Below are 17,500 nucleotides of genomic sequence, written 5' to 3'. Positions count from 1 at the left end.
CAGGGCTATTAACTCATGCATTCAATGCCACTCACCATTACTTTCTTGAAGAACGAAGTATTGAGTACACATTTGGCTTAGGCCTTACACAGTTTGTTGTTAAATAGAAAATGACATATTTTGTCATGGTCGTGAGGCCACAACTAAGTAAGGACCCAAATGAAAACTTGGGGGCAGGAATGGAGTCAGTTTTTTAATGAAGAAATTCTAGAGCTCAATGGAGTAGACTTCAGTCAAAAACAGCTTGAAGCACACATAGGCTTGCTGTGTGAAACACTCAGTTTGTGAGTCACGAAAATGATCCAGATCCATGAATGTGTAAACAGGGCTGACCAAGGCCATGGGCAATTTCTGGTAAACAAGGCGACACAACAGGACAGTTAAATGGGCATGAAAACTGGCCAAGCACAGCTAAATCCCGAATTCAGAATTCAACATTCAAAACTCGACTCAATTTGGCAGTGATTATCAAGAGCTAGATTTAACTTCACAAGCATGGCATGACATGAGGCAAAGACAACACACTAGCACATCGCGCTGAGCACTGAAATTGACTGAATAAACCAGCAAAGCTAAGAACACAAAGCAGGGTTTAAATAGGGGAGTGGGAGCGGGTGTGTAGGAATCAACTCAATCAACAGAAAATCAGGAAGTGCAAGATGCAAGAACAGGGGAACATGGCACCACCACACACAGACCGCATTCACAACACAACACATGAAACACATGAAAAACATGAAGGGGGATGTAAACATTCCGCTTCAGATCATGACATTTTTGTTTGCCCCACTGAAAAGAACACCAAAATGTGTCCTGCTTGCCAAAATGTAAACAAGAGGATAGAAGTACTCTTGGCATACTGCTTAACAGAGGGAGCCCCGTGCTGTGATCAAGTTTTGACTTTATTAATCATGACAGCCATGATTTATTCTGCGATTAGAGAACCCTAATGGAAATGTGTGGCAGTCGTAAGGCCTTGGACAGCAGTGTGAGTTGCATGCACACACTGTTCGGTGTGTTCTCTGAGTGCTGGGAATCTGGCATGGGTCTGAGCACACTGAAGAGCCATTTCCCCTCAGGTTGTTAAGGAAATGAGTTCACTGCTAATGAATATGCACATATATTAAGGCAATTAGTTTTTTTTTTGTGCACAGACATACACTAAATTTAATCAGGTAGAATGTTCCAGCTGTAATGTGTGTTTACGAGCTTCTCTGCTGCTGGAGTCTGATGACTTTTTTCCCCCTTCTTCTTGAAATGATTATCTTCCTGATGTCATTTCAGCTGGAGTGACAAAGCGCCATGTTCTTTATGGCCAGCACATCATGTTCTGCAGACAGCAGCAGGAATGAAGAGTAATCCCCAGTCGCATGTGCTATATGGTCTCACACTCAGTGTGTCCAAGGACATGTAGAATGTGTGTGTGTGTGTGTTTGTGTGTGTGTGTGTGTGTGTGTGTGTGTGTGTGTGTGTGTGTGTGTGTGTGTGTGTGTGTGTGTGTGTGTGTGTGTGTGGTGTGTGTGTGTGTGTGTGTGTGTGTGTGTGTGTACTGTATGTCTTGGGCCCATGATGCTGGGGCTTAGGGCTAATTAATGGAAAATGAATGGAAGGAATGGCCACACAGCGCTGGTTCACAGTCACACCAGCAGCAGCCCCAGTGTGTACTGTAGCCCCTGCTGCAGGGGTGTGGGTGGGTGGGTGGGTGGAAGCCATCCTTAACATCCAGGACCAGTTGATCCTCGCCCCCTTGCTGTGTCGAAGGCCGAGATTTAGAAAGACGAAACTGATCCGGCGTCAGGCTTTAGGGACAGCACAGCAGCACACACACACACACAGGCCCCACGGTGTGTGTTCTGAGTCTGCTGTGGGGCCTCCGAGGAGCTGCTGGCCACCGAGGCTGCGCTGCGCTGCGCTTGAAGGACGTGTTTGGCTGTGCATGACTCACATGCCAATAATCACCAATGACAGTTCACACCGTGACTCACCGTCCCCTGCCTGCTCCGCCTCCCACTGCACACACACACACACACAGCGCAGGCACATCTCCTTGTCCTCGTCTCATCTATCACACACACCAAATCCCACACGGGAGGCCATGGCTGCACTCGTTTACCTCCAGAAAAACATAAACAAATGTATTTGTAATTGGAGTCCTTATAGTCTAGTTGTAACTTCCACGCATCTGAAATTAATCATACATATGAAATATATTATTATTACGGTATTCGATGATTAGGAATATTTCTATGTGTGAATGGCTGTATTTGTTACTGATTTGTCCTCTGTAGTGGATGAAAGGAGAGGAGTAAAGTGAAGTCATACAGTATCCTCCCTAATGCCTGAAGCTGTCAGTCTTCCGAAATGGTTATGAAAGAAATTATTTTGTTTACGCAGTTTCCTAATGTTCATTTAGATATGTATTTGTTTTCACTAAGAGTTCATAGAAGTGTTGAATCACAATCATCACTACTATCTATCTAGCCATTTTTCACTCTAAAATAGAACCCTGAGGAAATGCCTGTCATTATCTTAACCAAAGCAGAACATACTGCAGAAGAGATAAGGCACAAATTATCTTTTTAGATTTACAGAGCATTTGGGTTAAATAGAATTTTTATCTCTGTGGGTGTCTCACATCGGGCTTCAAGTTGAGTTGAGTTGGAGATGGATGATTATGAATGTGAAGACATGAGGGTGTCTCACATGGGGCTTGGAGTTGAGTTGGAGATGGATGATTATGAATGTGAGGACATGAAGCATCAGCTCCGTATCAGCAGCATCATTCTGGTAATGGAGGGAGCTGCTGTGCCTGTCTCTGATGCTGTGTGAGGGGGTGTGTGCTGCTCTCCTCCTCCTCTTCCTCCTCATTTTCCTCCTCCTCTTCCTCCTCCTTATCATCCTCGGTGGCCACACTCACCCTCCTCCTCCGTCTCCTCCTCCTCCTCCTCACTTTCCTCCTCCTCCTCCTCCTTCCTCCTCATTTTCCTCCTCGTCCTCCTCATCCTCACATTCACCCTCCTCCTCCTCCTCCTCCTCCTCCTCCTCCTCCTCCTCCATGTTGTTGTCCCAGTCCCAGGGATGAGTAGGGTGATGCTGGTGGCAAAGCTCTGAGGTGGAATGGAACAGTGTAGTGTAAGCCACAGCAGTGAGGGGGGAGAGAAAGAGAGAGAGAGAAACACAGAGAGAGGAAAAGAGGGAGAGCTCCATAGCCTGTCTCCCCTCGTCAGGCACCCTCTCTTCACAAATCTGTGGACTGGCTGTCCTCACTGGGTGCAGACACCTTAAAGACATGTAGTAGTTAGAACAAGCTGACTGGTTGTTGTTTCAATTTCCTTTCAAAAATGATATTTTGAGTCATTCGCTCCCTATGGCTCCAGCTGAGTTGATATTTCAGAAGAGACAATAATACACAGAGACCTTAGCTCACTGTCTGTCTTAGAGAGAAGAATGGAAGGCTGTAATAGCAACATTCCTGTTGCCTAAATTGTATTTTGCATTGTAAAATGAGGTCAGTATTGCTCTGCTGTTGGCCTAATGAATCACTCATCTAATGGTAATACAGAGATAATATGACTCTGTATGTGTGTCCGACTGTACAGTATATCTGTCCAAATCTGTAAGCACCATTTCAATGTGACATCATGATTATGTGGTTGGGAAAGCCTTTGGGATGAGACTGTCTGGAGAAGATGGCTTCCAGCTCCTTGGCCGTGCCCATGTTTGAATTCCAGTCACATCCCCCCCACCCCTACTCCCCGTCTGACGAGGCGGCCAGTCGTAGCGCCGGCCCTCGCTCTCTGATGACACATTTTGATATTCGCCGCGGCTCCGCGGCCTCTAATCACTCAAGGTCACCGAGACAGCTTTGGGCTCCCTGACAAGGTGGAGCGTGCTATCAGGGCGCGGCGGCGGTGGCTCCTCTGCTGTGTTGTCCCCCTTCCCACAGATCATTTCAGCCTGACAGATCATTTTTTCCCATGGTGCTCTCTCTGTGTGTGCCCGCACGCCTCAGTGGCGCGTCGGGCGGCGCTGATCACGGGGAAGTCCTGTGGCGAGACCGGACCAGCGGGCACCGCCGTCTGTTGGGACGCGGAGCAGCTAGCCGCGGAAACACGCAAGCAGGGAGGCTCCTGTTTTCCACTGATACAGTACGCGCGTTGTTTTTCAGATGCTGCGACATGCGAGACAACACACCTCCCCACAGTCCCATATAATAACAGTAGTGTTTACACGGTAGTGTTTACACCGTAGAGTTATCCGCCGCTGGGATATAATTAGAAGTCTATCGGGCTGTAAATCATGTGGCACATACAGTGCTAAACTCTGTTTGACTTCTTGTTCTTGTTTGTGTGTTCCGTCGCGGACAGACTTTAATCCCCAGCACCGGTGTGTGTGCGTGTGTGTCTGTGTCTGTGTGTCTGTGTGTGTGTGTGTGTGTGTGTGTGTGTGTGTGTGTGTGTGTGTGTGTGTGTGTGTGTGTGTGTGTGTGTGACACTAGACGCTTGGCTTTGGGACGTGCTGGTGACAGAACACTGATAAGAGAGAATGTGAGGAAGTTGTGAAGCATGGACTATTGCCATTGTGGGTGGTTTTTTTTTTTTCAGAGTGCTAGATGTTCGCCCCCGATCCTCAGTCGGTGGGAAGCCAGCGTCGCGCCCCACCCCGCCTCTGAGCTCCATAAATCACTCATTCTGGGGACGGCGTCTGCCACTGAGGTCTGTGTCGGCCCCACACCTGCCAGACGATTGGCCCCCGCAGGTCACAGAGCTCCAGGGCCAAGAGGAGAGGCCATAGCCATATCTTGTTAGGGCAGCAGTGGCTGATCCTGTCATGTTAGGAAAATTTAGGGGCCCTCATGTCATGTTCACCTGATATCAGTAGCAGATGTGCTGTTTACCGGCCTTCTGTTTTAAAGGCTTTGGCTTTTCAGCTCTCAGTCCTTTCTAAAACGTATACGAATATTTATGAAAGAGTAAAATTACGTTCCCAGAAGATATTCATATGGAAATTGGCAGTTTGTGTCAGAAATTTAATTTGCCTTTAAAAAAGGACAGTTGATATGTGATCTTGAAGACATTTTGTTTTGATCTGAAACTCATGTGTTGAGAGGCAAGATAGAGACGACATGCACATGTGCCATTTGTTGAGTGGTTGGCAGCATAAGAAATAGTGTGTGTGTGTGTGTGTGTGTCTGTGTGTGTCTGTGTGTGTCTGTGTGTGTGTGTGTGTGTGTGTGTGTGTGTGTGTGTGTTGAGGCATCCTCATCAGGGTCTCTGAGCTCCCCTCACACTACCAGCAAAGTAATGACTGTCAGCTCCACAACCCAGCTTTAGAAGATCAGGCGACAATTTGGACCCAGCAGCCTTGCTTGGATGACTCTCTTTTTCTCTTTCTCTCTTCCTCTCTGTCCCTCCTTCTCTCTCTTTCTCTTGCCTGTTAATGTTCCCCGTGGACTGTGATGAGGCTCACTTTACTGAAGACTACATGAAACTTATGAAACCCAGGGATGAATTAGACTACCAGGCTTTAATTAAAATTCAGGATTTGAAAAGGCACCAAACAATCTGTGGTGGCTTTTGTGTAACTAATGAATGGTTTCGGTCTGGCTGACTCTTTAATTGTTTTTGTAGAGATAGGAAGTTGATTAATGTAGGACTTTTTCTGCTCTTATGACATGTTGACACCCAAGTATAATTAGACATTTGAATGGAGCCTTTTGTGTCTCTTGTGTTGGGCAGTCTGGTTTTACATTGCTTGGCATATCCTACTCTTTATTTTTTCTCTGTCAATCATCCGCTGTGGGTTTGGGTCATACATGGAGCTTTCACATCATTGTGCTGATGCCTCGTTGTTTCACCTCTATATACCAAACGCTGACCTTCTGTGTCCAGTCCACTGTGTCCAGTCGCACGCAATGCGGCTGACCCGGGAGGAAATGCAGACATGTGAAAAATACATGGCGGCTCATCTTTGTTTGATGTGGTGGATTTCCCATGTGATTAGCATGTGTGCTGGTTCACCTGAATAATACATCGGCTCCTGTCTTGTCGAACAGGTGCTCCTCGCTGACGAGTGCTGACAGGGGCCCTCTGGGTGACCAGGCAAAGGACCACCGCAGCCCCTGCACTTCATATAGTATGTGCCACATGAGCTGGCCAAGGTTACTGCACCTCAGCAACACTGTATTAGCTGGCTCAAGTGTAGCATGGAGGAGAGCTTTGTTCAGAGTCATTGTTCCGATATTGGCCCTCATGTCTGTGTCGTGGATGGTCTGACTGGCTGTGATGCCTTCAGTGTGAGTTTGTATTCATGTGGTTATTGTTGTGGAGAGAGTTGTGAGTCTTTAGAGAGGTTAACTGTGTTGGTTGCTGTGGCTGTAGTGTAGCTGCACTCCAGTGTATTTATTAGAGAGGCTTTGTGCTGGCTCTCACTCACGGCCGCCACTGGAAACATGTAGTCTGATCTCACAGGACTGCTGCTTAAAGAGGAGCTGATGTCTGTCCCTTAAGAACTGACACACCATCGCCTCATGTCAGTGGTGTTAGTTCTTCCCTCTTTCATAACCGAGCGTGTGTGTGTGTGTGTGTGTGTGTGTGCTCGGCAGACAACGTGGGCTGCTTTCCTGCGGGGAATTAACTACCTGGTGTATTATTCCTAAACCCTCACAGTAAACACATTTCTTTCCATATGCAGCCTTGTAACATTGTGTGATTAATATTGTGTGATATTTGTGTTGCTCTGCCCAGGAGCCACTGTGCACTCCATCACAAATATTGGTATACCTGCAAAGTAAACAGATTACAGAGCCATAATTGTGTCGGTGGTGTGTTTGCACACGAGTATTTCATGTTGTTCATTTGCCTTTGCCATTTCCTTCTCTCCGCGCTCGGCTCAGCTCAGCTGCGGCGCTGGAACAGAAGCGTTAGCGAGCCGCTAGTGAGCCGCGTGTGTGAGTGCTAGCGCTAGCGAGACGTGCCAGAGCTCGCATCTGTCCTCGTCTCTCTCTGTCCATATCATATAGGCAACCAGAGCCGCGTGGACCGAATTTCACCCGGGTGACTTTCACACCGTTCAAAGCCTCTCCGGGCCAGACCAAACACAGAGGGAGAGGTCAACCCATCAGATCCAGTACCCCCCCCCCCCCCCCCCCCACACACACACACACTCTGAGCGCATCCGAAGCAGCTCTGTTGTGCTAATTATGAGCAGTGGGAGCGGGCGCCCGTGTCCCGCTTGGCTGTGCTTCCTCTCTGGAGAGCACTGGAGCGCCGTGCTGACGTTCAGCAGAGCTTGCATCACTCTCCATGGGGCCGCGCTCCTCTCCTCTCCTCTCCGCTCCTCTCCTCTCCTCTCCTCTCCTCTCTTCTCTTCACAGCCCCTCACCACACTTGATCTGGGTGACGGGGGAGAGGAAGTGAGACTCCACGATTTACATCTAATAAGGTGCCGCTGTGCTCAGGCCCTGTTTGTGCTCTTCTGCTGCTGTGAGGCCAACTCAAGCCCAGATGCAGAGCATGAAGGACACTGGGCCACGCTAGACGACATCCCACATACACACACATGCCTCCAACACATACTGTAGTGTACATACATTTCTATGGCTGTCAAAATAGTATGGGTGTTTGTTGGGAAATTATCTTCATGCTTTGAGTTTGCTGAAAACATTTTCTTTAAGAATTACAATTGCAGTCGTAAACAAATAAATAGTAGATGAGTAAACGTGCTTGTTTGCAGAATTGTGCGTAAAGATAATTGGATGCTGAGAGCTAATATTTGCTCGAGGTGGATGTGGCGGGGGAGTTGAAAGGACGGAAATAGTCCGCATGTTGGATAAATGTACACTTTCCACTCCAGCGGAGATAAACACACATCTTGTTCAGCTGGCAAAGATGACAAGTGGTGATTAATGCAGATCCAGGCAGGGCCATACATTAAAGGGGCCTCTCCCAAGTCCTTTGATGTGTGTTTGCCTCAGAGGTGATGGCTCATTCCCATTTGCATGTGTTTGAGTCTGTGTGCCACTGTGTACCGAGTCCTCCGAGTGGCGCCTCCTGCCTCCCAGTTTAAGAGTTTGCTAACTTCATGCAAAGCGGAGCTTGTGGGGCCACATGGGCGGCCATTATCAGTAGTCCACTGATGCTGCCGGCTCCTCTCTCCTGTGGGCAGCGTGGGGCTCTGTGGTGAGGTGAGCAGAGGCGGTGAAGTGGGCTGCGGTTGCTGTGAGTGGTAGAAATGGGTTGTGCTGTAGTCTGTGCTGCATCTGCAGCGCTGCATGAGGAGCTCCACGCGTGGTGAATCGTGGGCACTCACACGCTCCACGGCCCGCCAGCACATCCCCAGTCAGCCATGCCCTCCCCTACCCTCCTCTCTTCTGCCCTCTCCCTCCTCTGCCCTCCCCTACCCTCCTCTCTTCTGCCCTCCCCCTCTTCTGCCCTCCCCTACCCTCTCCTCTGCCCTCCTCTGCCCTCCCCCTCCCCTGCCTCTGCCCTCCCCCTCCTCTGCCCTCCTACCCCTCCTCTCTTCTGCCCTCCCCCTCCTCTGCCCTCCCCCTCCTCTCCTCTGCCCTGCCCTGGCCCTCCATGCCATGCCCTGCCATGCGTGTTTATGAGTGCTGCTGTGAGTCAGAGCCAGAGTCCCTGGCGGGGTCATGTGTGAGCGCTGGAGTGCCCACCCCCACATGGCTGCCCAACACCACCCCACCCCCACATGGCTGCCCAAAACCACCCCACCCCCACATGGCTGCCCAACCCCACCCCCACATGGCTGCCCAACACCACCCCCACATGGCTGCCCAACACCACCCCCACATGGCTGCCCAACACCACCCCCACATGGCTGCCCAACACCCATCCCATGATGCAATGCTGCTGATGGAGTAGGCACCCTCCGTGTGAGATATGACATAGTAGCTCTTTAGCACCTTGACCTTGGCTAATGTACAGACTCAGAGTGCCCGTACCAGGAACAGGAGGAACTGTCTGTACATATTGTCAGTTGGAACACTACACACCGTGCAAATGTTGCTGTGTAATGTGAACTAGGATTTGCTGTACATACAGGGAACAGAATGTCTATATTTGAACGGACATATTCAGATACACTGTGTAGACAAATAGAGGGTGTATGTAAGTCTTATGTTTGATAAGGTCTCTCTGTTATTTCTCCAATCATACACACGATTGGTGAGAGGAGGGTGTGTGAAATGAGACTGAGAGGTGGTGAAGTAGGGAGAAGGTAATCCTCATGTTCGCTGTTTTTAATCAGCTCCTGTCTTACAGCATCGCTTTGATCATGCTAGTTAGCAGTGTCTGTTCACAGACAGATATTACCACCCTCTTAAGCACGCTGCAGCATTAGCATTCCTCCCCGCGCTACATGCACTTAATCTGCCGCGGCGGTGGTGGTGGTGGTGCGGCTTCTGGGGCTGTGTGTGTACGTGTTTGTGTGTACGTGTGTGTGTGTGTGCTGTGCATGCTGCCTGGCTGGAGGTTTGGTCCGAGGAAGCCAGCGAAGCGAAGGAGAGGAGGAGAGGTGGAGAGGAGAGGGGGAGGAGGGGAGGAGGAGAGGAGGAGAGGAGAGGAAAGGAGGAAGAGAGGAGGAGGAGAGGCAGCCTTACCATTGCTGTTTACAGATGAATAACTGGGTCAGTTTAGAGATGACACTTCCCATCATCTCAGCTCAGCTGGCCTGTGCACTGCTCAGCTTTTCAGCAACTCCACTCGCGCCTGCTCGCCCGCTCGCCCGCTCCTGTCATGGCAGAGAGTCTCAGCGCAGTCCCAAAGGGAGGGGGGGGGGATATCAGCGCATGTGTGTGGCATGTAATGCAGTCCCATGTGTGCCAGGCTTGTGATTTATTTTGTTGCCGTGGAGCACCTTTTTAATCACAATAGGACGGGATGAAATTCTGCATCTCGGCGTCACCCATGTGAAAAAAACACCTTTTTTAATACCAGTGCTGGCTAACTGTGCCCTCTGGTGGAAAAGGAGCCGCTCTGAAATGTTTTCAGAAACGGTTTTGTTTTTTTGGAGAGTGCTGGAAATGTGTGTGAGGTGATGAGGGAGAGGAGATGAGCGTCTGTCAAGCCTGCGGGATGGTGTGCTCCACTCTGGTGGACGGGAGAGAAGGGGGGGGGGGCGTTCTGGGCGTCTGTGCCCCCGCGTCACGGATATGGATGTTTGGGGCTCGGTGCCTTATCGCCGACCGCAGCTCACTCCGCTCCTCCAGCGGCCGCTACACGCTGGAGCCCATCCATCGCCGCGGGGACAAAGAGGCTCAATTAAAAATGCATCGAGGTGTTTCTCTCATCAGGAGCCGTCACAATGGTCTGGATATCAGTCCAAATCATCCAATGGAAATGATCGGCCCGCGGTCATCTATAATGGATGTGGTGATCTGGCCCTCCGGTGAGTGGCCATTGTGTGGTGCTCCGCGCTGTGCCGATGGAGGCTGGGTCAACTGCGCGGCGTCGCTAAAGAGGTCGTCTTGACGAGGCTTTGAAAAATGATGTCAACAGCACGGCAAAGGAGTGTTTTTTTTCTATGGTCACTGCTCCCGTGAGAACACATGAGTGGCCCCATGACACCTCATCTGGGCTGGACAGGGCCACCTCCTCCAGCTGCCTGACCACATCCCACAGATAGACGCCATTAGCATATAAACAGCCTTCTGCTGGCCTCTTCTTCCTTCTCTGGGTCAGTAGTATTTTCAGAAGGAAAACAACACCAGAAGTCGCCCTCGTGCCGGACACGGTCGAAGGCTCTGCAGGTGTGGACTGCGGTGGCCTGAGGGGCTATTTGTTTGAGGTCAAGCGAGGTGTGGTTTTTACCGTGAGCGTTTCCTTCTGACCTGAGCCCTTTCGCGGGGGCTGAGAGAAGCACACGCAGTGTGTCCTAACGGAGGGGTGTCCAGCTAAATGATGCTCAGCGGCGACGGCAGACATCACGGCGCCGGCCCGGCAGTGGGCAGCGGGCAAGGGAGAGGTGTGTCAGCTCAGCGCCGAGGCCTGCCATCTGTTGTGGGCGCAGGCGGAAAATCCAGCCTATTCTGCAGAACAGAGCTAACAGAGGAGACGTGTGGATGGACAACTCATGCACTAGTCGCAGAGCTGAAGTTAGGTCTGTTATGGCCCTTGAATCAATCTGTAATTAACGATTAGATTCAGTCTGATATTGAATCAATCGGGCATTTAAAAACAATGTTTTGGTTGTATAAAAATAGCTGTTTTTGCTCGTGTCTCACCTCATAAATTGTGTGTCATTGCGTGACTTTGACATGGCATTCCCACCATTCCTCGTTGTTGTTGAACTCTAAATGGTTTTGCCAAGGGGGCCAACTGAAATACTCTGAAAGTGGGCCACTTGGCTTGGGTTTCCCCACAGACGCAGACTCAGACTCAGGCCCACTGTGTGAGCGGTAATTCTGGCCCTGCGCAGGTGTGATGCCTCTCTGGTGTTTACGACTGTTTTACGGCTGTTTTACATCCTGTTGGTGGAAGGAACCATGTCTCTTGGGAGGCACAAACATTTTCACTCGGTTGTTGTTGCCCAGTGACTGGTACTCTCTCAGATTTGTCCTTTCTGAGTACTGCAACATATTGAACACTGAATATCGCACAGCTTTACATTGTGTTTCATATTATTGCCTCTGTGTTAAATGTGTGTTATCTCTCATTCATTTCATTGCTATAGGATATGGCTGTAGAAGACTCTAGAACATAAAAATAATGTTTGTGATATGTGTGCCAGGGCTGTAGCTACAGTATATGTGAACAACAAAGGAAATCCTAATACAACCATCCACAATGTTATGTGGAGGTTTGAGGAGACAGAAGCACAACTCACAGCTCTATTCAACCCCAGCAGCTGTCATCCTACAGACACAGCCCCTTGAGTTCTCAGTGCAGCACAACTCTTTTTTTTTCCATTTCACAATTATGATAATTCATGTAAATGTCCCTTAGTTTGCCTGGCTATGTGCAAGGCTTTAATTTGTGCCCCTAGGTATGAACCAAACCATGGATTTGGTGTATCGTTACACTCCTAATGTTGGCCCAGTAGGGATTGGAAAGTAATATGGTTGCTTGCCAAAAGTTCACTTAGTGGGAAAGACATCAGAGTTTAGTGGGTGCTCTTGAACATCGGCTCCTAAATCACAAGTGCTGTATGTGTTCGGTTACACTGCTTCATCACTTTCAATGATTTCCCTTTAAAACCACGAGAGCTATTCATTTCTGTGAAAGCTGTTATTACCATACTCCCAGCTTGCTTTTCTAATAGTATACACGCTTCCTGATAATATCTCCACTTTCAATGATGTTTGCATTTCAAGTCAGCAAATGATGGATGAAGCATACTGCTTTTGAAAAAGAAACAGTTTTAATGCAGTGCTGCTTGTTTGAGTTTGTTTGTGTGTAGTTGTGTGTGTGTGTCTGTGTGTGTTTGTGTGTCTCTCAAAAGCATGTGTGGCTCCTCGAATTTAAGGGTGCAAATTCAATTACTGTAGCACATTCCTCAAATGGATGGCACGTCCGTGGGTGTGCTTGCCAGCGGATAGAGTGCCACTATACCGTGGCAGCCATTTGAGTCTGCCCCTCTCAGTTTCGCCCATATCATGAGCCTGCGAGCGAGCGTCACCCTGCCACCCGCCAGAGAGGATCAGATGGTCAGAGGTGTGGGCAGCAAGTCTCTGGTCCAGACTCCTCTCTCTCTCTCTCTCTCTCTCTCTCTCTCTCTCTCTCTCTCTGTCCGAGCCTGCCAGCACTGCAGTGGCAACTCTCCCCGTAAAGTGACCCCTCCGGTTTCTTCTCTCTCCCGACTTGGAGAAATGTTCGGTGGCATGTTTCATAACCGACCTGTTGGAAAGTTGATGTGTGTCCTGGATGTGTCCTGTGCATTTGTGTGTGTGTATGCGTGTGTGTAAGGCCGAGAGAGAGCAAGAAAGAGCGAGAGAGAGTGTGTGTGTGTGTGTGTGTGTGTAGGTGTATTTGTCAGATGTGCTCAGTAGTCCCATAAGTGAGCCGAGTGCTGAGTCAGCTGTTGTCAGGGGCCATGACGGCGAGCTGAGCAGTAAATACTGATGCTGGTGACACTGCACTTCTCCCCCATGCAGCCTCACTCATGTATTAGAGCTTGCTCTACCACTGTCTGCTTTTATCCTGCTTTGATATACAGCGGCTTAGGATCTACACACACACACACACACACACACATTCATATACACACATACACACACACACACATACACACACACACGCACACATTCATATACACACACATACACACACATACACACACACACACACACACACACACACACACACACACACACACACACACACACACACACACACACACACACAGTGTTATGAGTGGCACAGCTGCAATGTGATTAGCAGCGATGCCATACAACATCAAAGTTCAGAGGTTGACCGAAGGCAGTGTTCTCACAGTTGGAGTTGGCTTCGGGTCTCTCGGCTGTGGCGGATCACTGAATCTTAAAGTGAAATGCAGACGCCATATTTCCCCGGTCTTATCAGTGAAACCCTTCTCCTTTTCCTCGCTGTTTCCACAAGAGCGCTGGCAATCCTGAGTAGCTGCAACAATCTCTTTTTTAGTCTTGTCAGGAATGCCCTCTAGAGCAGAGAAGTATTTTGTATACCCTGTGTGTGTTACTGCTTCTCCCCCTTATCTATTTTGTCATTGGAGCTGACAGGCTTTGTAACAGTGGTGTGTATTCTCTTTTGTCTCTGTCCGCAGGTGGTGCTGGTGTTTGCCCTCAGCATCGGAGCTCTGGGGATATACTTCATAGACTCCTCTGAGTAAGTATGCGCAGCGGGACCTTGGGGACACAAATGAGATATTCTGAAGTGAAATGGGGTGTTTGTGTTGTTCTGTAATCATTAAAGTGAAGTTGTGCCTGAGCACAGGAACAATAGTATTTCATACGGGTCTGTGCTACGCATCTTGTTTTTTCCAGGTGCATTTATAGTTACTTGTCAAAGCATGTAGAATATAAACAAAGACAGTGGAAGGCCCAAAACACAGAATCATAAGGCATTAGAACACTACCCTAACATGTACACTGTAAATCTGTTACAGTATGTGTTATATGTTATATGTTATATATAAAAGTACACGTTGTGCCTTTAAAACTGCAGCTGATGCATGCTAACGATGGTCGTATTAAGTGATTCAGCAATTCAGTTGACGGTGCTGACATCGTCAGACACCATCTTACATATCAGCTCATCAGCACTAATGATGGTTCACAGCAGCGGACACACTGCTCACAATGAAGCTGACGCCTGTGTTAGGGCCTCGCTCTGTTTGTCGTAAATATCCAGACTTTATTTTGTTTTCAATGGAACCAAGCAGATCAGTTTCCATGGCAACATGCACTCTGACTTTCTCAGCGATTGCTTCCCACTGCTGAGGCTCGTCTCTCCTCACCCACCTCAGTGACAGGCATACAGATAATGTAGACATGTAGGAAATGACCAGGGTCACACACTCTCACACACACGCTCACACACATGCTCACACACACACACACACGCTCTCTCTCACACACACACAAACACACACACACACACACGACACACACACACACACACACAGACTCTTTCTCTCTCTCTCTGTCGCTCTCTCACACACACACACACACACACACACACACACACACACACACACACACACACACACACACACTCACTCACACACATACATGCACATGCTCACATGCACATAAACTCCATTTCATATTCCAGGCATCTATATTCTTGACATATTATCACAGAGGCTCACTGAATCACTGAAGCGTAATATAGTCAGTGCCTTTATCTCGTGCACGGGGCTGCCTTATTTATCCAGTTCTGATCTTCAGTCCTGATGGTGAGGGAGACAGGAGAATTGGCCTCCAGGCCACAAGAGACCCAGGCCAGGCCAGGCCTGTCTGAAATCAGGAATTCATCTAAAGTCCAGCGCATGTGGGCTTTTTAATCTAAGCGGTGTGGGAGGTATTGAATTGATTCCCGGCCTGTGTCCAGTCCTCCATTTAAAGTGACCGATAAGCTGTGACGGACAGATAACCCGGCCGCTGCCGCCTCTCAAAAAGCAGGGCGCGGCAGACTTAATCCCCCGCAACGCCGCGCTCAGGACTTTATAGTGCTTTACTGTAGTGCTTCTGTCAATCCAGGCACTTGTGCCCCTCACCACACACTCTGCACACTTGCACAATGCATCCTGCAAACACACTGCAGGGGCGTGGAGGATGGTGTGAGCTCAGTTCTGTGTTTGGGCCCTGTTCTGCTACAGTTACAGTCACATGAATGAATGAACAAATGAATGAACGAATGAACGAATGAATGAATGATATTATCTACCATGCCAGGCATCTCCTGTGCCAAGATCTCTGGATCAGTGTTTGAGTCTGCTACAGTTATAGTCACCTGAATGAATGAATGAATAAACAAATGAACAAATGAGTGAATGAATGAATGATATTATTATTATTATCTACCAAGCCAAGGCATTTTCTTGCTTAAAGCATTAGGCATCTCTTGTGCCAAAGATCTCTGGATCACCGTTTGAGAGTCCCATGCGTCTGTAATGGCCCATGGTCTAGCATTGCTCTCCTGCTGAGCTCAATTAAACTACTCAGAGTAGCAGAACAGGCTGCGCTCTGTCCATTGTGCTCCATAGTACCTACCCAGCATCCCAGGATTATAAACACTGCTGCGCTCGTGTCAGTTACAAACATAATCTCTACATGTTGTTTTGTCAAGCCCTCAACAGTAAGATAGATGTATTAAGTATAAAGCCATAAACTGAAAGTTAGATTAGAGGTCGGAGGCATATTGTGAACCCACTGCACGTAGTGTACTTGTTGGGCTGTGCTCTAGTTGTGCACAGTTTGCTCAGTGGCCCCGTACAGTTCCTCTCGGAGTAATTGATATGACTGACAGCCCTGTTGTGGCACTGTGTCCGGTCAGCACTTTCAGCTGACGGAGAGGTGGCCAACACTGACCGGAGGCTCTTGCTCTGCTCTGGAGCTGGGGGCAGCTAGTGCAGAGAGGCTCGGATTTACAGAGTGATTAACATCAGGCCACCTGCCGGGAATAATGTACACAACAGCAAAGACTGACAAGGTGATTTACAAGACAACAGAAGCACATGCTCATTACTCACACATACTGTACATACATTACACTCGCACACGCACACGCACGCAATAGATGTAAACCCACCCTGCATTCTAATCTAGATGTCACCAAAGCTGTTGTCAGTGATTGACAGGCGTGTTGTGATGGTGGCTCTGTGGTGGTGAGTAATGGCCAGGCAGCCCAGGCTGGACTGTAGAGCTGTTGGTGGGCAGGTACAGCGTGTGCTTGAGAAATGGGCACCTGTAGTGGACACAGCCCTGTCCTCCTGCAGCTGTGTGTCGCTGCTCATGTCTGTGTGTGTGTGTTTGTGCTCTCGGCTCTGTTCCCCTCCTCCACACACACCCACACACACACACACACACACACACACACCTGGCTCAGGAGCAGAACACGTTTGGGAGATTCAGCTTTAACCATCTTAAGAGTTAGACTTGTGTTACACACACAGACAGGATTACAGGAGCTACAACACCCACACCACCACCACCACCACCACCCTACCCTCAAGACATCTCTCTCTGTCTCTCTACGTTACAAACACACTCTCTCTCTCGCCTTCCACTTTCCTGACAGTGCACACAAATGATGCCGAGCCCCCCCACCCCCCACAGGGACACTGCTAACGTTCTTCAGCTGACCTTTCCTTTCCATGCATCTTAAATGCTAATGATTGAGCTAATGGATTGCACGGAGACGCCCAGACGACCCCATTGCTGATGGCAATTATTGTGGCAGATACAGAAAGCCTCACACCAGCACCCCCCCCCCGAGAAAAACAAATTGTATTTGAAAATGCTTTCGAATAGCTAAACAATAAAGGCTGCTCCTGTCCTGATCATACGCACAGATAAGCAGAGTAATAGTGCGTTAAAAAGGCCAGGAAACATCTCCAGGTGAAGCTTTTTGTGCCCTTTGGAGTTGACACCAGGTCCCCAAGGTAGCTGAAATGTGATGTGGGGTAAAAAAAACAAAAAGGGCTCCTCCATTTGCCTAGATGCCCATCTCTCCTCTTCAGTGCGCTTTTCCCTTCACATCACTAGCTATGCTCTCTCTCAGGGGGGCATTCCATGCGCTTACACAGCTCAGTAGCTAACAGGAGGGAGGAAAACTCACACACACACACACACACACACTCTAACACATGCGTGCATGCATGGACACACACACACACACACACACACACACACACACACACACACACACACACACACACACACACACACACACACACACACAGAGAGAAAGAGAGAGAGAGAGGGGAGGGGGGTCTCTCTCTGGTGGCCGGGCACCAGCCTCCCTAGTTTGTTTTCCTCCTGCCCTCTCCAGGTGCACACATTCCC

General features: G+C 49.0%; 1 protein-coding gene across 1 annotated transcript in view; it reads left to right on the top strand.

Moving 5' to 3' along the window:
• kcnma1a (potassium large conductance calcium-activated channel, subfamily M, alpha member 1a) overlaps positions 1–17,500 on the top strand; it is a 136,793-nt gene that overhangs the window by 48,724 nt on the left and 70,569 nt on the right. Inside the window, exon 3 of the mRNA XM_062520384.1 lies at positions 13,756–13,817. Coding sequence (XP_062376368.1) covers positions 13,756–13,817 — 62 coding nt within the window. The remainder of the gene's footprint in view (positions 1–13,755; positions 13,818–17,500) is intronic.

The sequence above is a fragment of the Sardina pilchardus genome, chromosome 18, assembly GCF_963854185.1.
Source record: "Sardina pilchardus chromosome 18, fSarPil1.1, whole genome shotgun sequence".
Taxonomy (NCBI): domain Eukaryota; kingdom Metazoa; phylum Chordata; class Actinopteri; order Clupeiformes; family Clupeidae; genus Sardina; species Sardina pilchardus.
This window is presented reverse-complemented; position numbering and strand designations above follow the sequence as displayed.